The 27,925-nt window shown below is 36.3% G+C and overlaps 1 protein-coding gene across 2 annotated transcripts; it reads left to right on the top strand.

The window, feature by feature from the left end:
- The first annotated feature begins 9 nt into the window (after positions 1-9).
- On the top strand, positions 10-27,882 carry syt9b (synaptotagmin IXb). 2 transcript variants are annotated; one of them, XM_079859555.1, is made up of 7 exons: positions 10-551; positions 7,739-8,102; positions 8,307-8,853; positions 21,631-21,751; positions 22,869-23,040; positions 24,118-24,247; positions 26,938-27,882. In XM_079859555.1, the coding sequence occupies exons 1-7, from the start codon at positions 404-406 to the stop codon at positions 27,007-27,009; spliced, it is 1,554 nt and encodes a 517-aa protein (XP_079715681.1). In that variant the 5' UTR covers positions 10-403; the 3' UTR covers positions 27,010-27,882. The 2 variants fall into 2 exon arrangements, with proteins under 2 accessions (XP_079715681.1, XP_079715682.1); XM_079859556.1 differs by lacking the exons at positions 21,631-21,751; positions 22,869-23,040; positions 24,118-24,247; positions 26,938-27,882 and adding exons at positions 17,418-17,457; positions 20,461-20,536; positions 20,797-20,929 and having other exon boundaries at positions 21-551.
- The last annotated feature ends 43 nt before the right edge of the window (positions 27,883-27,925 follow it).

Below are 27,925 nucleotides of genomic sequence, written 5' to 3'. Positions count from 1 at the left end.
GTCTGGTGTGGAGAAGAAGAGCAAAGCTGGTGTGGGAGGAGCAGTTTTAGATTGGCAGGAGACAAGGGATCCCAGAAGGCTTGAGGAAGATGCGAGCCAGCCAACAGTTTTTCCATTCATGAAGATTCAATTCAGCTCTGACACTTGCTGTTTTTTTCGGGAGTAGCCCAGCTGACTGTGTGAATTCAACCAGTGTCACCGAGCGCTATGCACCCAACTATAGACACACTCATGAGTGCAAACTTGTGGGCTTGATCTGAACACAACAGGACACTGTTCAATTCAACTTTCCTAATGGGATTGGTCTGGGCGAGTATGAAGAGCGCTGTCAGAAGCTGGAAGCGGCGGTCAGTGTCTCGATAGGCGTTATAGAAGTGTTCATTCAGAAGGATGCTGGTGGGAAATGCCTGCAGACAGAGAGGATGAGATTTGTGGAAAGGCGCTGGAGCTTCTGTCTGACCTGTGCTCGAGAGGAGAGGTGCACAATGAAAACTGCTTGGAATTCACCTACTATTTTCGCGATCTCGGGAGACCGAGATATTCGGACTCTGGTAAGGACAGTGTTTTATTCTTGTTTGAAACATTTTGTTTTACCGTGCTGACGAGGTGTCGTGTGTCGTAACTAATCAAAACGCCGAAAATCACATTTAAACAGTCGCGTTCAGCTGCTTTTAAACTACATACGAATCTTATACTGTCATGGTACTTACAGGTATTTTTTTCTGTCTCTAGAAAGTTAGCAGGAAGGTTTTCTGGCGACTTTTCGTGTTTAAAATATGCAATTTTTTATTTAAATGTTCGGCTAATTAGCAGCTAGCATTGATGAAGTGTTTCTTGTCATTAAAGTAACCACACCCATTAGTTACATATTAGGCTATATAAAGCAAACAGTAGCCTATTTATTAAGATTAAAAAGGCGTACTTTTGCTGTTGTCATGCTCTTATTTACTGAGATTATTATTTGATTATTGTTATTTATGTCATTTTTGACTTATGCTTCGTTTAGTTTATTCAGTTACTAGACTCTTTTTCTTAATGTCTACACTGTTTGTTAAAAACAGACAATGTATATAACTTATAACAAGGAATAAATGTTTTTTATGCTTTGTTACTATATTTAATTTCTATCTATATATATATAGGCCTATATAATATATGTATGTATGTATATATGTATGTATGCATGTATGTATTTATATATATATATATATATATATATATATATATATATATATATATATGTGTGTCTGTGTGTGTGTATATATAGTATATGTATGTATGTATATTATTTATGCATGTATGTAGGCTATGTGTGTATGTATGTATATATGTGTGTAAACATAATGTGTAAATGTGTTTTTTTCTAAAGTAAAGTTACATTTACATCATTATCTAATTACATAAGCTCATTTTTGACAGGTTCTTTGATAAAATTACTAACATTTTTATGTTAACAATGGTATTTGGATTGTTTTTATACATTTATTATTTAGACTACATTTTACATTATTCTTATTTATTTATTTTTTGTTTGTTTGCATTAGTTTTTATTCTCTATATTAATATATCTATTTTACTTCAAGACAACTACACACACAGAGACACACACACACACAGACACACACACAAAACAAGCCCTAATCATCAATCCCCACAGTCCAGCATTAATGACCTATTTCGAGCTGTCCTGTATTTTGCCATTTGGAAATGCAGCCTACATTCATTCAGATTTAATGCAGCAGTATGTCAGAGGCAGTGTAATTTTAGCAATAATATTCCTGCACGACCTGCAGGAACATTAATACGTTTTTTTTTTTTTTTTGTATCTTTTTGCATTCAGAAGTTAAATTAAGCACAACATTTTTACACAGGTATTCAGCGTTCCTGGAAGGCTTCACAGGAAACTTGTGAATCCCCAAAACAACCTGTCATTGATGTCATAAATAGAGTTCTGCTTGATTCATTATATGGGCTAAACTAAACATTAGCTTCACTGAACCTTCATTCGTAGATCATGCTCTCCTCAGATCCTTTCGTCCTCATCCTCAGAGACACAGAGCGGTCGACAGGAAGTCATTAGGATTCCACCCCACCCTGCCACTCTGTACACTTTCTCCTTTGTGATACCCTGCATTGACATCCGTTAACATGAGGCCTTCAGACCCATGGGAGAATGATTCATACAAGTAATTTGGTCCCTCAAGATGGATTGTACAAGAATTTAATGATAGGGAACAGCTTGGTTCAGACATGGGAACCCAGTAAATATACTCTTAGCCTGATGGGAGTTCACATGCTTCGCTGCAAAGTGCCTGTATGGTGGGAAGTCTTTTGTAATAGAACCCAAGGGAACCTGGCACTTTGAGAGGTTAATAACACATCACTGTAATGGACAACTTATGGACAGTTCAGATGGCATGTTGTGGACGCACATTGACAGGTGTCTCATTCTTACACGGGAAAGTTTATAACACATCCATGAGCAATGCAACAATGATGGGCTATTGACTGAAGTTTGTATTCTATTATGTGAGTCATATTTATTCATAGCCACCCTCACCTATAGTTTCTACTACCGTTGACATCTGGACTGTCATAAAATTGTCTTCGATTGGTCAACCTCTAAACACTTTTCTACCCTTGGGCAGAAAAAAACTTTGTATATTGCCATTAAATTTGCGAACAGTCTCCCAGCTTCGATCTGATTGGCTAGTAGCTGCTAGCATCTGCACTCTGCCACCTGGATTCACAGAAGCAGAAATAAAAATAGACATTTGTGAGAGGTTGAGCTGGGTGAATATGGTCTTTCGAACTACCTAAATGCCTTAGCATGCTTATCACGCGTATAAAGAATGATTAAATAGTGTTTTTGTGTTCATAAGTGAACAAATACACAGATGTAAAAGGTGTCTGGATTTATGTTACACCTGCTAAAGCTCAAGCAGACACCTGCTTAAAAAGATGCATAACAACATGATCCCTGGGAATGTACTGTGTCTAGCTTATTAAAATGAACATGCAAATTGAGAGGCAGTTTGTCTGGAAAATCTGGCTGTAATCCATTTTGACACCCTAAATCATGGTTTGCCTTCTCTTAGTGACCTGACCTTTTCTTGTAGACATTCAGGTGTGCTTACCTCAGCAGGTGGCTTCATGTTCCTCTGTTTCTTATGTAAAAGTGGGCTCATCTTTGCTCATAAGGACACAAAACTCGGAGGACGAAAAATGCAATCTCTTTTTTTTTTTGTTTTTTGGGGGAGCGGGAAAGTAATGGTAAACAAATTCGCTTTAAGCCTGTGTCATTAATCTTGTTTTGGATAAGTGAATAATGTGATGTCAGAGCTTAGAAATGAGTTTAGTGTCTTGTGGGATTGTGAAATCATTTTGAAACCATGAGACGCAATCTTTAGTTTCCATATTTGTAACCATTACAGATGCAACATGAAGATGTTTCCATAGAGATGCAATGTTCTTTCTGAGTGCTTGTTGTTAGTGCCTTAAAATGAAGAAACATCCACAATGAGTCAACAAGCTCAATTGTTTTTCATCTTTTTAAATCTAACTCCCTTTTATGGCAAGTCAGTTCACTCGGCGGCCATCTTGGAAACAAAATTTACAGTTATACAAGTATAGCTCATATTTGAATGGAGAAAGAGCGTAATCTATTCAAATGTTTGTCATTGCTACATTTAAACAGATATTTCACATTAGGAATGAATTGTGCTTTTTAGCTGAAATTACATAAAAAGGCTTGTATTTTTCAAGCTAGTCAGGCTAATGCACATACATGAATTGACAACGCTAATTGTTTTCATTTGTCTAACAAACATGTGATTGGCTGCTTTAACTGTTAGTCGGGGCATCGGCTGAGATCTTGAATGAATACTATGATTTCTCCAACTTTTTATGTATGTGACTTTGGCCCTCTAGCAGTTAAAAAACAAAACTGCATGCATTTTGTGGAAGAACATTGTTTTGGTTGTGCTTCGTCTTTGCGTGACTGTGTGGATGAATATTGTTATCCTACTGCTCATAAAACATTTACTACTAGGCTTAAGTGATATAACCAGTTTAGATGGAAAGGATCTCTAGCTGACTCACTGAAGACATTACTGTAGCTATACCCATTAATAAACATGGTACTTCCTTCAAAATAAATTACAGCACAGCACTAAAACAACCGTAATGAAGTCAACTCAATGTTGATTCGGGTTTTATTACGTGCTCTATCGTATCCCATTCTCTTTTTGACTTTCCTCTGTTCTGCGTTTTTTCAAAAACGGGTGATTCCAGGAGGTTTGAGATTTTGCATGCTCCATGTTTATCTTTCTTGCTCGTTGTGACAACTAACCTATGCCACTCACACACCATAAATGCGGCAAACCTGGGCAATTTTTCTCTATTTACGGTTATGACGAGACATATATTCTCAATAAAAACCATCCCGCTATATCTAAAATGTCAACACTTATACTAAGCTTACCATAGTGAATCAGAGTAAGACAAAAAACAACATGATTTTTGCTAACTCTTTTCCCGCCATTAACGGAAATTTCCGTCATTTATGAGACAACGCTTTTCACTGTTATACGGTAGGGGGCGCTATTACACATATTCTGAAAGAGTACTGAATCTTCAGATCAAAACACATGTGAAGAAGATGCAGAAACAAGTGATAGCACATGTAAGCATGTAAAATAACACAATCATCAACATTAAACAGCATATAAATCTAAACTGCCTAATGTTACCGAATGAAATGTCAACCCAGGATGGATTCGATCTAGTCGAATGCATGAAACTGGAATAAAACAAAGTTTTTTTTTTTTTTTTTTTTTTTAAAGCGGAGGGTCTGTTCTTTCTTTTGATTTATTGCATGTTTAGATATTCATAAATCCATGAAACTTTTTTGAAAATGATCAAAAATGTTGGTGCTGGCTGGCAACTTTTTTCAAAAACGCTGGTGGGGAAAGAGTTAATTTTGAACAAAAAAAGTTACATAGTGTACCTTTAAATATATTTTTAGTCATCTTCAGAATGCCGGTCACTACAAAAACATGTAATCAGTAACAATATCTCACATTTGCTTCATTAGACAGGAGTCACTTCTTTGAGGCATCCCAGAAAAGTTTATGTTGTAAATGATATAAGTAAATTATATTATATTATAAGTAAATTTCATCAGCACTTTTTCACCGCATTACTTTTTCATCATCTCAGTATTTCTGTTTATTTGGATAAATCTGATTTGCTTAGATTTAGCATTGAAACATGCTCTGATATTTACAGTACACTTAGAAATCTACATGGCATGATCTTCATTTTCAGTTCAGATTTATGCTTGGTGTCCTATTTAGCTTACCTTTGGAGTCCCACACTGAAACAATATGCATGAAATGTTATCGCACTGAATATGTGTCCCAGTGAGGCTGCTAGTCAGAGCATGTTCTCTGTTGCATCATTTATTCATAATGTGTGTCCATATCGTAACTAAGGACACGGTGACTGTAGAGAATGTTATTTTATATTTTAGCCAACATGCTCTCATGGCAATTCACAACCTGCAGTATTTTACGTTTTGCTGAATTGTTGGCTAATTCGAATAAATTATATATGATCAGAAACCCAGCCTTGGTGAGAAAAGCAAAAGCAACGTAATGCATTACTGTTCATAAAAAAGTATTTTTTAGGGAGTAACGCAGTGTTGTAACGCATAACTTTTAAAAGGTAACACTTTATTTTACAGTGTCAGTGTTACATATGTTACATGTACTTACCATAACAGTAAATTATGCATAATTACATGCAACTAACCCTCAACCAAACCCTAATCCTATACCCTAAGTACATGTAGTTGCTTATTATTACTCAGTACTTAAATATATAATTACACTGTAACAATGTCACAATGTTTCCAAATCAAAATGGCCCTCTAATTGTGACGTTTCATGCAGACAGGGATATTGTTGTATTGGAAGTGTGCTGGATGTCATGCACATGGTTTAGTCCACTGTTACGCAAATGAAGCCTGTGGTTAATTTACTGTGTCATTGGAATCCCACAGAGTCTATTAAAGTCTGTGGAACAGTGCTGAATGCTAATAATACTGATTACACCTTGACAGCATTACAAAAGGAAGAAATGATTAATCCATTCAATTTATGATTTCCCAGTATGAAGCCTGCAGGAGGATCTGTTTTGTCAAATGATATGTGCTCGCTTTTAATGAGCACTCATGAAATGTCAGAACAGCCAAATCAAGAAAATCAAATCTAAGTACTTGATATTTTATCAAGTGATTTCTGGAAATGATTCTCATGATTTATGGAAAGTATAACTAATTATTATAAAAACAGAATGACCAAAGATGTATTATATAAATTCTTTACTTTTATAAGCCTCAAATCATAAATAAAAAAATATTATTTTAAAAGTTTATAATGCAACACTTGAGCTGTTGAAGTTTTAATGTAATATTTTCCACAAAAAAGAAGATTCTGTCATTATTTAAACACCTCCATGTTGGTCTAAACTTGTTTGATTTTCTGCAGAACACAAAAGATGTTTAGCAGAATGTTCACACTGATCTTTTCCATATAATGAAAGTGAATGGTGGCTTTTATGGTACTTTTTTGTGCTTTTTTGCCATTTTTGGAGCCCTTGATCATTTAATTTAATGCAAAAGCACCATTAATATCCTGCCTAACATCTCCTTTTGTGCGAAATGCATGTTTGGAATGACACGAGGGTGAGTAAATAATGACTGAATTACATCATTTTTGACTGAACTATAGCTTTTAGTGCATCCTAAGTCTTCCTGTCTCAGGTATGATAACCTGCAAAAGTAGTCTGAACATATATATTTTTACCCCATACAGGGAGAAAAGATCGGAGTGGACAGAATAGTATAATAGAATAGTAAGCAGGAGGGTGGGTGGTCTGACAGGGATTCATTCAGTCCACACTAAAAGCATCTCTGCCTGGGTGGCCTAATTCAGAGAAACCATCTCAAGAGAGAGAAAGAAAGAAAGAGATAGGGAAGGAGTTAGGAGTGGATCTTATATGTATCTATTACTGTGCATTCAGCAGTTAAGAGTTAAGGTTCAAGTCTAATCCAGATATTAGATATGTCCTTTGCAAAATATCTCAAAATCTGGATCACAGAAAAAGTTTTGTAAAGTTTTCAGCTTTTATTTTGAAGGTCTGTTTGGACCCAACTTTAAAGCCTTTATAAAAATACTTGAATTATTTGTGAAAAGTTCACTTTTCTGTTCTAAGGCTGCGTCATAAACAATTCAGCTCGCCTGTTGAGTTGAGTCCATTTCATTGCTTGATCAAACAAAAAAGTTGCATAACTCATATAGTTGAAGGGTATAGGCTAAGTTATCAAGTTTATCTTAATTTCTCTTAATGATTCTGTCAAGGAAATTTATGTTAATTAGCTTAAGACTATAGGCCCCTTCAAAATAAGAATGATAACTATATTAGCGTTCACACCACGTTCTGTTTATTATAAGAACGCACTGCAGTTTTGTCATCTGCCGCTTTAAATGCTCCAGCACTTCTGATTGGCTGTCGATGTTTTTATCGTTCATCAGCTGGAAAAAAAAGTTTTCATTACAGTTGTGGTGTGGAATTCCCTTAGTCGCATAGAATTAGAATGATTAATAAAACTTTATAATTATAGTTATCTTCAAGGTGGAGGATGACCAACTTTCTCTCTTGGTCTTTGCTCCAGATGTGTCTGTGAGCCTGTTGTCCCTTTTGGTGACCACATGTGGCCTGGCGCTGTTTGCCGTCTCCCTGTTCGTGTCATGGAAGTTGTTTTGGGTGCCGTACCGAGATCGCTTCTGGCCCGGCCTGAAGGACCAGCAGGGCGAGCAGAAGCCGGTCCTGGCCGAGGTGGAGGGCATGGAGCGGGAATACAGCGAGGACTTTGAGAAGGATCCCATCGGCCCAACGGTGCTCCCAGAGTCAGCCATGAAGATCAGCCACACGTCCCCCGACATCCAGCTGGAGACCCAGTCTAAGGCAAAGGAGCTCAACCACATCCATGTAGCTCGCGTACAGCGACAAGTCACCGAACCGACCTCATCTGTCAGGTGAGTCATGTGTTCCTGACTTCATCAGGCATAATCACTCAGCCACCATTGATATTCATTTAGCAATTCCCAGTTGGCATTTGTCAGACAGTGTGAGCCTCTGTGACCTTCAGCTTTAATTAAAGTTCTTTTCAGTCTCGTTATTTAGATGTCTAGCATAGTGGTGACCAACAGAAATCCACCCCCCTTTTCTTCTCACTTCAGGCACAACTCCATCCGGAGACAGATGAACGTCTCCAATCACGATTTCAACATGGCCCAGTTCCAGAGACAGGAGTCCATAACAGGTCCGGGCTTGGGGAGCATCAAGCCTGAGCTCTACAAGCAGAGGTCAGTGGATGCGGATGACGTCAGGCGAGCGGACAGCTGCGGACGCCTGCACTTCATCATCAAATACGACTGCGACTTGGAGCAGCTCATCGTGAAGATCCACAAGGCCCAAGACCTACCTGCCAAGGACTTTACGGGAACGTCCGACCCGTACGTGAAGATCTACCTGTTGCCAGAACGCAAAACCAAGCATCAAACCAAGGTCCACCGCAAGACTCTGAACCCCATCTTCGACGAGGTTTTCCTGTTTCCTGTGGAGTACGCCGAGCTTCCAACGCGCAAGCTCCATTTCAGCGTCTACGACTTCGACCGTTTCTCGCGTCACGACGTCATTGGCCAAGTGGTGGTGGACAACTTCCTGGATCTACCTGACTTTCCACAGGAAACCAAGCTCTGCAGGGATATCCTTTATGTTAGTGCGGTAAGTCTTCCACACTGTATGCTAGTCATGTCAATATTACTCCTGAATTTGCCCTTAAACATTTTGTGTGCTCGGTCCTCTCATGTGATGTTGTTGTGGCAGAATCTCTAAATAGTGAGAAAAGTAATATTCATGAGAGGAAAGAAAGGCTGTTTCGTCACCTGGCTTGTGTGAGGTGTTGGTTGAATTAGCTGGCGTATGTAGTGTTTGAGTGTGTGACTCAAGAAGGTTTTATCCAGGTACGGGAGGCTGCTATTGGAAATCTATGCTGGGAATTTGTACATTGATGTTAGTGTCAGTTTAAATTAAACCAAACACAAGAACAGTTTGTGTGTGTTTCCCTTGATTTCAGTAATTATAATCATTTTCTATATGTATATATTTTCTGTATTTATTGATTTATATATTTTGTAGCTTATAATTAGTGAAATCAAGGAAAAAACGGTATATAAAAGTTTAGTTAGTAAGATTTTTTTTTTTTAATAATAATAATACTTTTATTCAGCAAGGATGCATTTTTACATTATGAAAGATTTCCTTTTTGAATAAATGCTGTTCTATTGAAGTTTCTTTTCATCAAAGAATCCTTGGGGAAAAAACAGTTTCCACAATATATTCCACAAAAATAATGTGACACTGAAGACACATGAAGAGTAATGGTGCTGAAAATTCAGCTTTGCATCACAGGAATAAATGACTTTTTATGAATTTGAATTGTTAACAAATTGTTAAACAATATTAATGTTTTCACTATATTGTTTTATTAAAAAATCATCATTGAAGAGCATTAGAGAATTCTTTCAAAAACAGTAAATCATCTCTCTCTCTCTCTCTCTCTCTCTCTCTCTCTCTCTCTCTCTCTCTCTCTCTCTCTCTCTCTCTCTCTCTCTCTCTCTCTCTCTCTCTCTCTCTCCAGATTATATTAATGTAAAAAAAATCCATTATTTATAAAATCAGATTAAGCGTCACACAAATGTGTTGCAATGTGCTAAAATCTCCGACAGATTTGAACACTACTGTACTTTTGGCAAGATTATATTGGTGTTAACAGTTCATTTTAACACCATGAAATATGAATGGAACTGGAAATGGTATTATTAGTCCATTTGTAACCGTTGTGAAGTAAATGCAGTTAATGGTCATACTGAAAGAACAAGTGAAAATATTTGAGGATAGTTTTCTCTCTCCTCCGATCACTTTCATGCTTCAGAGGGAGCAACATAAAAATATACTTTGAGAATTGTGAATATTTCATAAGCACACATGGCACACGTAGGGGTGACCTATATTTGAAATAGCTGGAGAGTTTGCTCTGACATGAATATACGGTGGTTTTAGGTTTATTGTTTTAATTTGAAGGAGCGCAGGATAGATGTCCGATGGGGTGAAATTGGTCCGTCTCATAAGTGGACCTGTGCCAGTTGTCTGGGAGAATTGCCCTCAGCCAATAAAGAAACACTGAGGTTTTTGTGTGCAGGCGGTATGACATACTGTACTTAAAGGAATAGTTCACTCTCTTATAATATTTTGAAACCCGTTTGGCGGATGACTCTCGCAAAAAAAATTCTTTCACAATTGGTTTTGAAGCCTTACCTGTAATTTTACATTTTAAATAACCAAAATATTCTCAGCTGTTTGGTGGTGCTGTGCTAAAATACAGGACAAACTGCATTCTGTAGGGATTTAATGTGGATCTCAATTCTGTTCCCTTAAATGAAGTATGGTATGGATTGTATTAAATGGGATGGTTGGTAATCATACTGTCTATTTGAATATTATCCATGCTATAAATGAGTATTCATCATTGTTGACATGTTTATTTTAGTCTAGCAGCAATTTCACTAGATCTAGAGGTTAGTGTCTAAGGGATAGAGAGCATCACAGGCTGTTTCAGTGCATATAAGTGGGCCATACCTCTAGGGATCGCCTCTTGGTGGAACACAATCCACACGTGCCATCAATGCATGAATCATTTTTGGAGGCTTGATTGTATATCTAACATAACTTATGTAATACTATGGATACATTTCGATAACGTTCGATAACTGTATGTTGATGGCTTTAGTGCCACTTAAACAGTTATACAGTTGTTTTCTGGTGTTTGGTCGTCATTTGCACACATTCATAAAGCAATTACTTTAAGACGATTGCAGCCCATTTTGCTTCTGAAATCTGACTATTTCTGATTGCAACAAGATATTCAATTGGAAAAAAAGTAGGATGGAAATCTGGAATTTAACCAAGGATGGTTTCAATGGTGAAAAGTGGGTGTTAATCACAGTATTGGAGCAAATTTTAATGCGAGTTTGCTAAAACAATGGCTAAATAGTTTAGTTAAACAATAGCTAAATAGCTAAGTCAATTCAGAGCAGCATTGCCAAGTCTGCGGTTTTCCCGCGATGTTGGGCTATTTTTACACTGTTGTTGTTGTTTAGCCCGCAGGTTGAAGCGAACACCCCCGGGAAACTACATTTTTACCCTCTGGAACACGATTTTTAGTTTTGGCCTTGATTGGCTGGGTTTTAAATAGCAATCAGGCTGGTTTTGTTATGCAAACCTGGCAACCCTGATTCAGAGGATTACATAAGCACAGTTCGTGTTTTGAGAAAGTAAATAGGGTCAATCTTTTTATTTTAAGTTGACTTTAAAAGTGGTAATCAGTCTTTTCCCAAACTAATAGAGCTGCAGGACTGACATCAAAAACCGGAAGATTAATTCGCCAGTTCCCTCAAGATTTCCCTATTGGTTTTTATGATGGGGGTTAAAACACAAATCGACGATATTTGGATGTTTTGAAAACGTCCAAGTATTTACTCATAGGCATAACTCATTTACTCATATTTACTTATTTTACTCATAAATGTAAAAACCATTAGGAAAATCTCTGGCGAATTATTCTTTCGGGTTTTGACGTAGGCCTAATCTCTGCAGCACTCTATAAAGATAAATCATGTTTACGCAAGCACTTGTTGAGCTTATTGGATAAAGCCGACTGTGATTAATAAAGGCAAAAATAAATAAAGATATAAAATGTATAAAATGTGTACCATTTATCTTTCTGCTCTCTCTATCTGATTGAATCAGGTTAATTTCTATATAATTGGCATCGATCAGTGTAGCACAGATGTCAGAGTGCTCTCTACCTTCATGCTAACTCTGTATTACTTTAGGGATTCTGAGTAACTTGTTAAAAATGCATGAGAGTTCCAGCAGCACAGCCGGTCTTAGATTGAAATGAAATACAATCCACCATACACGATCATGACATGCGAATACAACTATCCGAATATCACCTCTGAAAAAAAGCAACTTTAACCTTTCAGTTTTTTTTTTTTTTTTTTGCAAGCCATTTGCATTTCAATCTGAATGAATGATTATGTTTGCTCAGATCTATTCAAGGTGTAATTCGGCTCTGCCTATAAATAAAACACCAGCTAGTTAATGTACGAAAAGGCCAATCCATTCCACCCAGCTGGAGAAAGAAAGATTGACGCATCTCTAATCCGGAAGAGTAAATAGGTCGATCAGCAGGATTTAGTGCCATTGAATCTCCCGTCAGGATTCACCTCTAACCATGAGACATTTACCTCGGATTGCGACTGAAATTACACTTTGGTAAACTTGAAACGAAGGCTTTAATCCAGCAGTTTTGACAACATCCAACATCCAACTGACAACACTATGTAACTGTATAAAGGTAATTGTGAGATAAAGTTGCAAAAATGAAATTAAGGGACAACTGTGAGAAATAAAGTCGCAATTATGAAAATGGGGGTGGTGTGGTGCAATGGATAAGACACATACCTTTGGTGTGAGAGACCCGGGTTCGAATCCACTGTGAGCCACCAATGTGTCCCTGAGCAAGACACTTAACCCCTAGTTGCTCCAGAGGCGTGCGACCTCTGACATATATAGCAATTGTAAGTCGCTTTGGATAAAAGCGTCAGCTAAATGTAAATGTAAATGTAAATGTAAATGTAATGTAAAGCAGTTCTTGGCTTGGGAATGATTGTGACACGAGATAGTTGCTTGTTTCACATTAGTGTACTTGATGCCACATGGTTTTCAGCATCATTACTCCAGTCTTCAGTGTCACATGATCCTTCAGAAATCATTCTAATATGCTGATTTGCTGCTCAAGAATCATGTCTTGTTATCATTGTTAAATAAAGTTGTGCTACATAATATTTTTCTGGAAACGGTGATATCGTTTCAGCATTCTTTGAATAGAAAGTTCTAAAGAACAGCATTTATTTCAAATAGAAATGTATTTTTGTTGTATAAGAGATGTCTTTACTGTCACTTTTGATCAATTTAATGTGTCCCCAAACTTATTTATGATGAAAAGTAGCCTTTAAAGTTAATGTAATCCTAGGGCTGTCAAACGATTAATCGCGATTAATCGCATCCAAAATAAAAGTTTGTTTTTACATAATATATGTGTGTGTACGGTGTATAATTATTTTCTATATATAAATACACACACATGCATGTATGTATTTAAGAAATATTTGCATGTATATACTGTGTATATATATTTATATTATATATAATTTATATTAAATATTTTATATATAAATAACACATTTTTCTTAAATATATATGCATGTGTGTGTATTTATATATAGAAAATAATTATACTCCATACACACACATATATTATGTAAACACAAACTTTTATTTTGGATGCGATTAATCGTTCGACAGCCCTATGTAATCCAACTGTATACATCATAATCCCATACCACCATTCTACAGCAAGCAATACAACAATCTGACTGTGGTGGAAAGAGTTGTAACAAAGCAAACCCTTGTTTTCTTGTTTGTTTGCATAGACATGAAAGACGGGTATTTCAGCAGACATTTTGAAATAGTCTGTAGCTGAAGTCAGTGAAGCCATTCACAGATAATATAAAGCTCTATGGCAGTTGAAAGAGAAAGACTACTGTATGTCTGTAACAGACATAAGGAAAAATTGACAAATTTATGTGCGTTTTTAGGTTAGATACTTTGCTGACAACACTATGTAACTGTATAAAGGTAATTGTGAGATAAAGTTGCAAAAATGAAATTAAGGGACAACTGTGAGAAATAAAGTCGCAATTATGAAAATGAGTTGCAGCTGTTAGATTAAGATATAGAGATTTACAAGAAGTGAAGCCTCAATTTTGAGATATGAAGGCACAATTGTGAGACATAAAGTTGCAATTAAGAGGAATAAAGTTGTCATTTTGAGACACAAAGGAACAATTCTGAGATATAAAGATTGAATTAGGAGAAACAAAATTGTAATTTTTAGATGTAAAATTCATAATTGTAAGATGAATTTTGTGGAATTTTGAAATAGCCCTCTGAGCTGAATTCATATGAAATTATAAGGTTTTGTGCCAGTGCTGGAGTACAGATTTACTTTCTGCATGTGGTCTTGTCACAAAATGGAAAATCTGTGATTAAGCAAATGTTAACAAGCCTCTTCACTTTGCCCTGACTTTCATCAATGTGTTCATTACGTTCTTTCTTTGTAATGTGGCGAGCAGCCCTTGTTAATAAGCCTTTGAATGAGTGGGGGTGGGTGGGATTGGAGATGGAGAATCACACTAGATAGACTCTCTTCAAGCCATATTCAACCTCTTCGCAACTGCACTATAATTTCATTCACAGTTCGCAAGTGACCATAATTTTACCGCTGACTTGATTTAAGTGCTTATGAGAGCAGAGGCGTCTGTTATCCTATAGTCTACAGATGGAAGGGCGTAATTCAATTACCTCGCCGGAGAGGAATTGGTTTCACGAGGTCCAACCCTTATGTCTCTCACACACAAAAAGTGGGTGTGTTCTGAGCATTAATAGCCGGTTGTCCCACGCCCCTTCCCACCACATCCCGCCCACTTTACCATGACACGTCAGGGAAAGAAACACTACAAACTTAAGTACAATAGAAGGGACAGTTAGATTAACCATCTCATTTTGCTATTTTACTGTTTGGCTACAAGAAAATCAATTGCATTGACAGTTCTATGGGCTCTGCATATGTATGAAAAATGTGTTATTTACTCACCATCACTTTAAAAAAACTGTTTAATGTCCTTTATATATTTATTTATTTATTTATTTATTAATATCTTGATTTTTAGAATTTTTTTTCTTGTTTTCCAGTAAAAATCAAGAAAAAAATGTATGCCGTTTATCTAAGTATAAAATAACATTTAATTTGTCATTCATTTATCTCCGCTGTAGTGCTCCAAAACTCATTCACACAAATGAATGTTCAAAGATGCGTCACACCAGGTTTGACATCATTGACACCATATTTCAATATGAGCATTTTTAATACAAGCACACATGACATTTGAAATCTACATTGGAGAGCAAGATTTTCTGTAAATAAAGGCTGTCACACAAAGCTATGGCTTCATAGTTTATCACTTTTATGATATTTTTTGTTTATTTTGGAGCTCCTGCACTGATAAAAATGATTTTGTGGTTAGTACTCAATTCAAGCGTGTAGAAATGAAAGCGTAAATATCAACGTTATAGAATTAAGTAAAATTACTCAACTATTCTGATACTGGTGTACCCATCATGCACTGGGCCTTGAATAATTAACTGTTCACTGTTTCCCAGCTTTATTTACACTGTTTTACCATTGCTTTTGTTGTTAGGATTAGTAACTTGCCATTTTGTGACATTGGGAGTTAATTTTCTACTCAAAATGACACATTCAAAGACAAAAACGATCCATGAAATGTTACCGTCATTGTGTATCGTCTACCAAGTATTGAGGTCTCTGCGTTCACATGACACTTAACGCCTGATTTGTAGATATGTTGTCTTACACAATATCTATTGCATGAATTAATTTTAAGTAAAGCATATACTTTAAAAGTGTGGTTTAATTCAATATTATATTGTGTGAGTGAAATGTATTGCAAAGGAAACTTCAACTAAATAAATATTACTCAACCTTTTACTAGCCAAGTTAATATTACTTATTTCCTTTGTTACTTTCACTTAACTTAGTTAAGTAGCGTTTACTTAATTCCATATGTGAAATTTACTTTAAAAATATTCGTGCAAAAACTTGCCAAAGAAAAATTAAGTAAATTTTACTTCATGTTTTTTTCAGTGTGGTCACTGTTTAATCTTGAAAAAATAGCAGCATAAACATTCTTTAAAATGTCTTCTTTTGTGTTTCACGGAAGAAACTAAGTCTTAGAGGTTTGGAACAACATGATAATGACTTTTTAGTGAACGAATCCTTTAAACAAAAGCCTCTAGCATTTAATGTCTTAATTTTGTGAGCTGCTTGCTTTAAAGGACAAAGCATTTGTCTTTATAATGAAGCAACGAGGATTTGGCTTGATGAGGAGAATCCAATTTAGGATTTAATTTGCAACAAGAGTCAACCTCTCTTACCTCTCTCTTAATGAAGGCTGTGCATCGAATGGATGAGACGAAGGCAATAAGAAGAAACATTACCTTACTCCCTTACCCATACTCCCTTTCCTAGACACTAATTATTATGTGCAAAGAACAACAAACACAAACTGCCTACATTACATCAAACCCACAGGCCATCACATTTATTGATCTTTCTGCATACTTGGCTGTCACGAGGGATATCATCCAGTTTTATTTAAATAAAATTGGCAAAAAAAAAAAAAGCACAGTTACAATGCACAATTGTACACTTTAAAAAAATGAGTGGGAGTTACTGATTAATTGACTATAAAATATATGTTAACACTTTATTTTAAAGTGTCCTTGTGTTACATGTACTAGTAATAACAGTAGATTATGCATAATTACATGCAACTAACCCTCAAACAAATCCTAATCCTACCCTAACCCTAGAGTAAGTACATGTAGTTGCTTAATATTACCCAGTACTTAAATATATAATTACACTGTAACAATGACACCTTAAAATAAAGTATAACCAAATATATACACTACTGTTCAAAAGTGTGGGGTAAGATTTTTTTTTAAATGTTTTTGAAAGAAGTCTCTTATGCTCACCAAGGCTGCATTTATTTGATCGAAAATACAGTAAAAACTGTAATATTGTGAAATATTATTACAATTTAAAATAACTGTTTTCTATTTCAATATATTGTAAAATTACATTTATTTTTTTGATGGAAAGGCTGAATTTTCAGTCTTCAGTGTCACATGATCCTTCAGAAATCATTCTGATTTGCTGCGCAAGAAACATTTCTTATTACTATCGATGTTGAAAACAGTCGTTCTGCTTCATATGTTTGTGGAAACTGGACACTTTTTTTTTCAGATCAATAGAAAGTTCAAAAGAACAGCATTTATTTGAAATAGAATTTGTTGTAACATTATAATTATCGTTATCCTCACTTTAAAACAAAATATAATGCCCTTTGCTAAATAAAATGAATGAACCAAAACTTTAAAATGGTAGATTTTATTTCTTCTGATGAACGCAAAAGAATAGACGTTCAAAAATAATGTCTGTTTTTACATACAATGAAGGTGGGATCCAAACATGTTTTTTGGACCCCAGTAACTTAAAAATCTTCTTTTGTGTTCTGCAGAAGAAAGAAAGTCATCATACAGGTTTGGAACGACATGAGGGTGAGTAAATAAGAATGGAATTAAAATTCTTTGGGTGAGCTGTCCATTTAAATAAGCCCACGTTGTTAGGAAAGGTTGTGCTTGCCACTTCTGGTGATAAAGACAGACTGACCTCTAGTCTGACGGTAACCTGATCATTTACCAATGTTTGAATCCATGTTCCAAAGTCAATTAAAGGTGATAGAGTAGTAGTTTTGACTGTGGAACTGCTCTTGAGTCTGATCTCTGTGAGGCAGTAAAACACCATCCAGTTCCAGTTCATCCCTGTAGAGCATTAATGAACACCACTCTCATCGTAGCCGACAGGACCGGACGTAGTGCTGCGACCTGGCCAGATAATGAGCCAATCTCTGCCGCCTGCCTCCATGACCTTTCTGCTTCACCGTATTAGATGGAGCCTCCCACTGTGCGAGAAGCCCGAGGGCTGTGAACTGCTCCGAGTGGGACTGATCTATCTTAACAGACCCTCTGAGCTCCTCAAATACACACAATCACAGATGATTAGATTTGTCAGGAAGCCTTAGAAGCCCAATGAGGTGTGCTGACCACTCATGCAGTTTCCTTTACAGTGCCCAAAGTCACTTCCAGAAAGGCAGGAAGTCCATGACCAGCATGCACTAGGCATAAACCCATTAGCTAAATCAGTGGATAACATCCTTGAAATAAGTCTCCAGTGTTTAGTCTAAGTCAAGTGTAAAGCCTTTTAGATAGGGTCTGTCAAGTTTCAAGAATTTGAGGTTGAGTCTAAGTCAATTCTCAGGTGTTTAGGGTAATTTAGTCCAAGTTAAGTATCTCTCTCTTTTTTTTAACTTTACTTTTAAAAACCTTGTTGAAGAGCAATCCGTGTCATATTTGGAGTCCAAAGTCTAAAGTAAACTTATTTATCACAGTGTTTCCCCATGTGATTAATAAGACTTAATTTCAGATCATTGCTCTTGAATTAAGTTTATTTCTCTTACCCCACTGTTACTGTCTTTATTGATTTGTTTTTTATTTGATATTTTTAAAATTAGTTTTGAAACAGTAAAAACGCCAACGTCAAAGATATATTCTATAAAGCAAGTCATAAAATCGAAATTTACTGTTCAAACGTGTATAGGGTCGCTACGATTTTTAAAATGTTTTTTAAAAGAAGTCTCTTATGCTCACCAAGGCTGCATTTATTTGATCCTAAAAATACAGTAAAAACTGTAATATTGGTAAATATTATCATTTAAAATAACTGTATGTAATTTGCCATCACAGGAATGAATTACATTTTAAATTGTAAAGCTGAATATTCAGACTTAAGTGTCACATGATCCTTCAGAAATCATTCTAATATGCTTAAAACATTTATTATTATAATCAATATTGAAAACAGTGGATACTGCTATACATTTAGATCAAGGATTCTTTGATGAATAGAAAGTTGAAAATGATAGCATTTATTTGATATATAAATATTTTGTAGCATTATAAAAGCTTTTACTGTCACTTTTGATCAACTTAATGCTTCCTTGCTGAAAAAAAGTATTAATTTGTAGTGACCTGAAACGATATATATATATATTGCTAAGCAAAACAAAGTTTCTCTTCTAATGCCCACTGATGGGCCTCATGCAACTTTGAGATCATTCTCTTGAATCCTTTGGGGGTAGAAAGATATGAGAGACTAAGTAATGTTAAAGAGTTCTTACATGCTCTCAGCAACATTACACACCCATCTGATCCCAGTGCAGCGCGTGTCCATTAACATAGATCAGTTAATAATTGACAGCACGTGAAAGTTCTGGTAGCTGTGGGATCCGCCAGTGCTTGGCTGCTGTGTGCATTAAAGGCCCATTTGGGTTCTGCACACTCTTTGATTCATTACTAATGCATGTCCGTCGTCTTCTCTTCCGTCCTGTTGTGTCATTGCATTAACGCGCTGAAATGAGCCACAGAGCTGCATGTATACATAGAACTACATTACCTAGATCACAGGTTATATCACGATTGTGCTCTGGGGTAATGCATTTAACCCTAGTTTGCTCCGAAGGGCTTGTCCAAGCAGCTGGTTAGCGTACAGTCTATGCAGTCTATCTTTTTCCATTGACCATTCACAAGTTTATTCTGATGAAATTCATTTTTATATAATATATACACTCATCAGCCACTTTATTAGGTACATCTGTTCAACTGCTCGTTAATGCAAATATCTAATCAGCCAATCACATGGCAGCAGCTCGATGCACTTAGACATGTAGACATGGTAAAGACGATCTGCTGAAGTTCAAACTGAGCATCAGAATGGGGAAGAAAGTTGATTTAAGTGACTTTGAACGTGGTATGGTTGTTGGTGCCAGACGTGCTGGTCTGAGTATTTCAGAAACTGCTGATCTACTGGGATTTTCACGCACAAACAGCTGCTGGTGGTGTAATGGTGTGTTAGATTTTTTTTGGCACACTTTGGGTCCCTTAGTACCATTTTAGCATCGTTTAAACACCACAACCTACCTGAGTATTGTTGCTGCTCATGTCCATGTCTTTATGACCACAGTGTGCACATCTTCTGATGGATACTTATAGCAGGATAACTCGCCATGTCACAAAGATCAAATCATCTCAAACTGGTTTCTTGAACATGACAATGAGTTTACTAAACTCTAATGATCTCTACAGTCACCAGATCTCATTCCAATAGAGCACCTTTGGCATGTGGTGGAAAGGAAGATTCGCTTCATGGATGTGCAGCCGACAAATCTACAGCAACTGTGTGATGCTATCATGTTAATATGGACTAAAATCTGTTTTCAGCACCTTTTTCAAGCTATGCCACGAACCATTAAAGCAGTTCTGAAGGCAAAAGAGGGTTCGACCCGGTACTAGCAAGGTTTAAATAATAAGTGTCTGGTGATATATACTGTTGGCTCCCACTACACTGAGGCTTATTTTGATGAGATGTTTTTATGGATCGCATTTTTAGTTCATTATACGAACGACTCTAATTTAAAAAAAAGTGCAAAATGTGTCTATTTTCAGATGTGATAATTAGGCAGCAGGTTTCTGCTCGCTGTTATGAGTGGATGGCAAAGTGGAAGAACTGGATTCCCGTGAGGTGAAATGCTTCTTTGTTCCCATACATATTTTACCAATTTATTGAGTCCTTACTGTATGTCAGACAAACGTAATAGTGTTTTATTTCTTAAAGTGGTTATATTGTATGCAGTTTAATGAGATTGTATGCCCATTTAATGATTCTTGCCCCAAAAACTGTTGTAATTTAGCTGTATGTGACAGTTTTCTACCCTCTTTCTGACCTTTTGAAATGAGCAGGCTGTCGTTGCATGTGTAATGAGTCGCAGTGTTTACTTGCAGGTTTGCTGTGGGGTCCAACACGATTGGCACTGCTTCATTCTTCAATAACTGCGTCTTTGCCAAGCATGAATTACATTGACACATTCAACAAACAATATGTGCCTTTCAGCTTTGTGTTTGAAGAAGCTCCCAATCCTAAATATTAAAGTGAGTTGTAAAGGCACGTTCACACCAAGGACGATAAGTATATTAGCATGTACACCGAACGTTAACACTCTTGTTTATTGTAAGCTAGCGCTGCAGGTTTCACGTCTGCCGCTTTAAAAGCTTGAACTCTTTAAAGTCTGGTGGATTTTGATTGGCTATTAATGTTTTTATTGTTCATCAGCTGAAAAAAAATGTATTCTGAAAGTGATTCCTATACGATATCGTTTCTCTGTGCCATTATCATTATAGTTGTGATGTGGACTCTGCTCTTCTTTAATATTTAGAACGATTTTTAGAACTATATCTCTATCATTAGCGTTATAGTTATCGTCCTTAGTGTTAACGGGCCTTAACTCCACAAATAAACTTCAAATCATGCTGGTTGTTGAGAAAAGGTGTGCTATTGCTTTTTCTAAGCATCATGGCAGTGAGTTTTGCACTTAAAACAGCAAGGAAAGAAACATGTTTTCCATGGTATAATGCCTAAGAGTGTCTAAAAAGCCATTTCTGTACAAGTTGTGTCCAAGAAAGAGTTATATATAACACTGCACACTGCTATGGAATGACAGTTACAATGACCAATAGCTCAAAGACGACTTTGTAAATGTTATTTGATTTGCACTAAGTCAGCTCATATGATTCTTTCCGTTAATGTATGCTGTTTCTGTATTGCTGTGTCTCTTCTAGGATAATGTGGATCTGGGAGATCTGATGTTTTCTCTTTGTTACTTGCCAACTGCCGGCCGATTGACAATAACGATAATTAAAGCCAGAAATCTTAAAGCCATGGACATCACGGGAGCGTCTGGTAGGCTCCTCAACACCCTCACCTCTACATGACTTATTGTCTCTGCTGTAATGATTTTTTGGTGTCATCATGACATGTTAAAACAAAGCCCTGGGCTCTCTAAAAGAGCATTGATTTAATCGACTAAACACTTGAGAATGTGGCAGGAGATTTTACATACACAAGTAGTGCTAAGAGGGGTTGGGCAAAATCCAGAATTTCTTTTGTGTTCACTTATGTATGTATGTTTGTATGTATGTATGTATATGTATTTATATATGGAAGCTTGTTTCCGCCACGGAATAAAACAACTTAAAAGATAATTGCAACTTTTTTTCTCTTTTTTTACATTTTACAAGACTGACTATATATATATATATATATATATATATATATATATATATATATATATGGGCTGTCAAACGATTAATCGCGATTAATCGCATCCAAAATAAAAGTTTGTTTTTACATAATATATGTGTGTGTACGGTGTATAATTATTTTCTATATATAAATACACACACATGCATGTATATATTTAAGAAATATTTGCATGTATATACTGTGTATATATATTTATATTATATATAATTTATATTATATATACATATTTTATATATAAATAACACATTTTTCTTAAATATATATGCATGTGTGTGTATTTATATATAGAAAATAATTATACTCCATACACACACATATATTATGTAAACAAACTTTTATTTTGGATGCGATTAATCGCGATTAATCGTTTGACAGCCCTAATATATATATATATATATATGAGAGTTTATATGTCTCACAATTCTGACTTTATAACTCACAATTGCGAGTTTATAACACATAATTCTGACTTTATAACTCGCAATTGCAAGTTTATATCACAATTCTGACTTTATATCACGCAATTCTGAGAAAAAAGCCAGAATTATGAGATGTAAACTCGCAATTACCTGTGTGTGTGTGCGTGCAAATTTTTTTTTTATTTACTTTCCTAAATTTGAATTGCAGTTCCTCAGTCCTGTTTGAACCCCAATTTAAATAAATTTGAATAATAATTCAAAAAACAACAGGCATTTTTAATTCAAATAAGTGCTGAGCAACTTTTTATGTTCTTTTTCTCTTCTGTCTTTTTAAGATCCTTACGTAAAGGTTTCTATTATGTGTGACGGCCGGAGGCTGAAGAAAAGGAAAACTTCAACAAAAAGGAACACACTCAATCCAGTCTACAATGAAGCCATTGTTTTTGATGTTCCACCTGAGAACATTGACCAAATAAGTCTTTTAATAGCAGTCATGGACTATGACCGGTAAGGTATTAATGTGTCTTATTAGCATTATCTTAAAACTAGTGACTAGTATTACATCACTGTTTTACGTCACTGTCACATTTACAGCAGAGCGAACTAAAGCAGTAACACATCAGAATGTGTCGCATTGGGAAGTCTAATTCATTTTAGTGAATTGGCCTGTTCAAACGATTCATTTATATGAACGGATTCAGAAATGATTCACTGATTCATTGGAGTTCATGCACAGTATTTTACTGATTCTGCAGTTCATCACTGTTTTTGACCCATTTATATAAATTAGGATGTTTTCGAGTTTCTCATTGTGTTTTCAGTTGTAGTTGTATGTCTGTAAATATACTTTTTAACCCCTTACATAGCTTCAATATACCTTTTGTCATTATCTTGTACTACTATTTCATGTACTACTGTAGATTTACTGTAGTTCAGCCTGTTGAAAAGACCAACATATGCAAGCAGCAAACGTTCAAACCATCATAAACCAGCTTGGTCTGGTTACAAAAACAGTCCTGTCAAAGTCGCTTCCCCAACACTTTTGTTAGTCCTTCAGTTTTAGCAGAGCTAATCTAAAGGTACAGCTAGCAGCGAGGTGGGAGCTAGTGAGCATTCAGTGTCAAATTTGAACTGAAAAGGAGTATCATTTAAATTAAATATGCTTTTAATTTTTGACAAGCGCAGTGCTTAGAGACTATAGAAGTTTATTCTTAGTGCTGGTGGGTGATCTGAGGAACAGCCTGAGCTGTATATTCCCAATGCAGCGAGAGGTTCATATCAGATTTAGATCACTGTCCTGTTTGAGAAGTACGAACCGCAGCATTTCAGTGTCTCATCGCTGCTGCAAAAATAAGAGAACAGAGACTGTATTGGATGGAGACTAAGAGTTCATGTGTCTTTGTGATGCACAGAGTGAAAGATATATAAAATATTTTAAGATATATAAATATTTTGCAAAAATCATCATATTTTTTGCTGAAGGGGTAGATTTGGCACTTTAAAGTTGGAAAAAGACTCATTGTTTTTTGGCATCCTGGTTTAGCTGTCACATTTTAAGCATGGATATACTCTTCTCATTCACAGCGTAGGTCACAATGAGGTTATTGGTGTGTGCCATGTGGGAAACAGAGCTCAGAGTTTGGGACGCGATCACTGGAATGAGATGCTCACATACCCACGCAAACCCATCGCCCGCTGGCATCCGCTTGTTGAGGTAATGTTGAGGTTACGACTATCACTTTATTTGAATTTCAACAGCTCCATTTGTTTTTTGAGAAGTGTTTGGAGACCTGGATTCACTAACAACCTGTTAATAATTACATTTGCTGATATTTAGAAATTCCTCTGAATCAGTCAAATAATCTTTAAATTTACTCTTAGAACCAGGACTGTATCCATCCATCCATCCATCCATCCATCCATCCATCTATCATTCTATCTATCCATTCATCCATCCATCTATCTATCATTCCATCCATCCATCCATCCATCTATCATTCTATCAATCCATCCATCTATCATTCTATCTATCCATCCATCTATATTTCTATCTATCCATTCATCCATCCATCTATCTATCTATCATTACATCCATCCATCCATCTAAGCCCTTTGAAGTCATGTAAGCTTCAATTACATTTTTTTTAATCTAAAAGATTAATGGTCTGGCGTCGACTAATGAAAATCGTCCAGCTCAAGGGGCGGCATCAGGCATGCATTTGAAAATCTCACTGCACGTAATTGGATAACACTACGACCAATCACAACAATAAACCCCAGCTACCAGCGGAGCTAACCTTATTAGACATTCTCTGATTATACTCTTACCGTATCCGGTCGGCGAAACAGCAAAAACGTCCTTCTTGCAAAGGAACGATTCGAGCGGCGTCTTCTGTTCCTGTTTTTGATAAAAAGCCAAGTCTAACTCGTTCATTGTAGCAGCCAAAGTCGTTTCAAACAGCTGATATTCATCCATAGCCATCTTGCAATGTTTACTAATGACTTCGACGTCACAGCGCTGTCGTCATCTGTTTAGCTCGACTCTGCCCCGCCTATATCAGATAACCCGATGTGATTGGTGCAGCTCAGATCGAGGGGCATATTTAATGAGCATCATTATTCGACACCAGAGTAACTCGCTGAGCAAATTCAACTTGTGCTCTCGCGAGAACTCTGGATTACCAGGGTACTATCTATCTGAAACATGCTAGCAATGCGACATGTACTAGCAACCGCATAGCAGCACCCTAACAACCACCCAGAATACCCTTGCAACCGCATAGCAACACCCTAGCAACCACCCCAAGTACCCTTGAAACCACACAACACCCCAGTCAGAGTATCCTAGCAGCCACATAGAAACACCTTAGCAACCACTTAGCAATTACATACCAAACATTTTTCTGAAAGAATTTAAACCTTCAAACTTTGAGCTGAAAACTGATTCAAATTTAAAACTACTTCGAATTGAAATCCTTTGATCTTCAATCTTTTTAAACTCCTTTTAAAGTCTCTCTTTCTCTCTCTCTCTCTCTCTCTCTCTCTCTCTCTCTCTCTCTCTCTCTCTCTCTCTCTCTCTCTCTCTCTCTCTCTCTCTCTGTCGAGACTCAAGCTTTTCACACCTCAAGCTTTTACAATTACTTCAATCTTTCAGGCTAGGCTTTCTCAAGCCAACACCAAAGTTTGTGCACAAACTTTACTCATCTAGTTTGTATTACACACTCATTTTAAATGTATTTTTTTTTTTCATAGTTACATAAAATACATGCACTTTGCCACATTTTAATCTTATTGTTTTTTCTTTTGGGGTTTAGGAATAATAGCATCCTACTTCCTCATTATTCTCTCACTGTGATGGTTGGCCATAAGTGTCTAAACACCAAATTGGTGGTGTTGGCGTGTAAATGATCATGGTCATATGTTATTTTTTACATTTAATGTTCATATTTATGCATTTGGCAGATGCTTTTATCCAAAATGACCTGCATTGAAGGTCTACTTCATTAAATGTGGCCATGCATTCCCTTAAAATCAAACCCATGACTTTGCTAATGCCATGTTCTACTGTTTTCTACTATTCAGAGATTTTGGCATTCAGAATTTGAGTTCAGTAGATGATTTTGTTTTCCTTTTAGAAGTGGGAAGCAACTGTTTAGCTCTTAAAGTTTCAGTATGTTTACTTTTCATAGTACAAAGACTTGATTTCTCATCATATGGTGCCTTTATTACATCATGCAAAACTGCAGCGCAGATGTTATTGGAGTCAACTAAACCCACAAAATAGGCTGGGGAAAAGTGAAAAGTTATTTAGGGTGATAATATTTTGGCAGAAACCCCAGCTAAAGTCCAGTGTAATGGCTCGTTTGTGTGAATTCCATAAAGACTTTTAAGGCTTTTCTCACATTACGGCACTGAAATCATGTTTGCAAATCTATGACCTCTCAGGAGCCCAGACTACACATCTTTAATAATTCACAATCCCTGTCCTCCTCAACCACGTTATGCTCCCCGAGTCACCGTAATATCAAACAAAAGGGAAGCAAAAAACATCTCATATAGCCTTGGCATAACCAAATCCGATAATCACATCTCGGAAGACGGAGGACAACATAACGTCAGGCAAAAAAAAGTCATTTTAGGGAAATCTGAGGTCGATGAAAGGGTATCATGAGCTGATTTTTGCAGCCGTGGCACAATCGCAATTGATTTGAAGGCAAAAATGAGCCGTTAAGGCGCTAAGAGGACCATTGTGACAATATGTGCAGCGCTTCAGCCCTTCAGTGTCAGGGAATTGGATTCCGTCTCTTCCCACGATGTGTATTATGTCTGAGCTTTAAATATGATTTTCAGCATCTGATCTGATTTGAGTTCTCCTCAGCTAACCTTAATTTTTCACTCTGGCAGTGGGTCGTTCAGACCACGACCGGCGGTAGCCAAGACTCCTGTAATTCCCTGAGGACACCTCCTTCCCCGTAATGGACGCCGTGAAATTTCAGCCTTGGAGAAACCCGGCAAAGTCCAGTTCACAACTTTAATGAAAAGGAAACCGCGAGAGAGAGGAGAAAAAAAAATCTCTCGGTTCTGTTAAAGGTCACTTTAAATGTGTGCACACACTCAATGCAGTAAACACACAGGACACCTTAGACGTAAGAATTCCTGGATAGAAGAAGAGTGTCAAGTCCACTGCATGTGAAGTGACCGTGTGTGAGCAGTATTTGGTTTTAAATCGAGCCTTGAACATTGTTCTGCTTTTGTTGAAAACTTTAGTTGAGAGCCAAGTATTTTTGACATTGTCATGTTTTATGTATCTGTATAACACATTGTAATACACTAATATTGTTTGAAGTGTAGTGCATGGGGTCTATTTTGTGGTATTTTATTGTAAAAACTTACTGTATAAAAATGTATAAGAAATGCATTACAGGCTTGAGTCATGATTTCTGGCAAAAGCAAATACTGCCAATAACTTTGTTTCAAAAAAGCTTTATTAAAAGTTTGGTCTCTTCTGCTCACCAAAGCTCAACTCACTATCAAAAATACAGTAACAACATATTGTGTAAGATTACTACAATTTAAAATAACTGTTTTCGATTTTAATAGATTTTAAGATTTAATGTAGCCACATTTATTTGATTTGATTTTATTCTACTTTATTTTATTTTATTTATTTTAAAGAAAGCCTGCAAATTGATTCAGACAATATAAAATAAATACATAAAGCAATAAAAAACACAAAATGGGTTAAAAAAAAATCATTACAATTACAATAAAACTAACCTGATGTTTTAGTGTTTAGTGTCGAACCTCATTTGGTGTTGGAACGTATCAATAAAAAGAACTCAAAAATGCATTTACATCCGGTGTTTGCTAACATGTAAACCGCACTTTAGGA

Source organism: Squalius cephalus (assembly GCF_949319135.1).
Source record: "Squalius cephalus genome assembly, chromosome: 23".
NCBI classification, from domain to species: Eukaryota; Metazoa; Chordata; class Actinopteri; order Cypriniformes; family Leuciscidae; genus Squalius; species Squalius cephalus.
The sequence above is the reverse complement of the archived record's forward strand: the minus strand, read 5'-3'. Positions and strand labels throughout refer to the sequence as shown.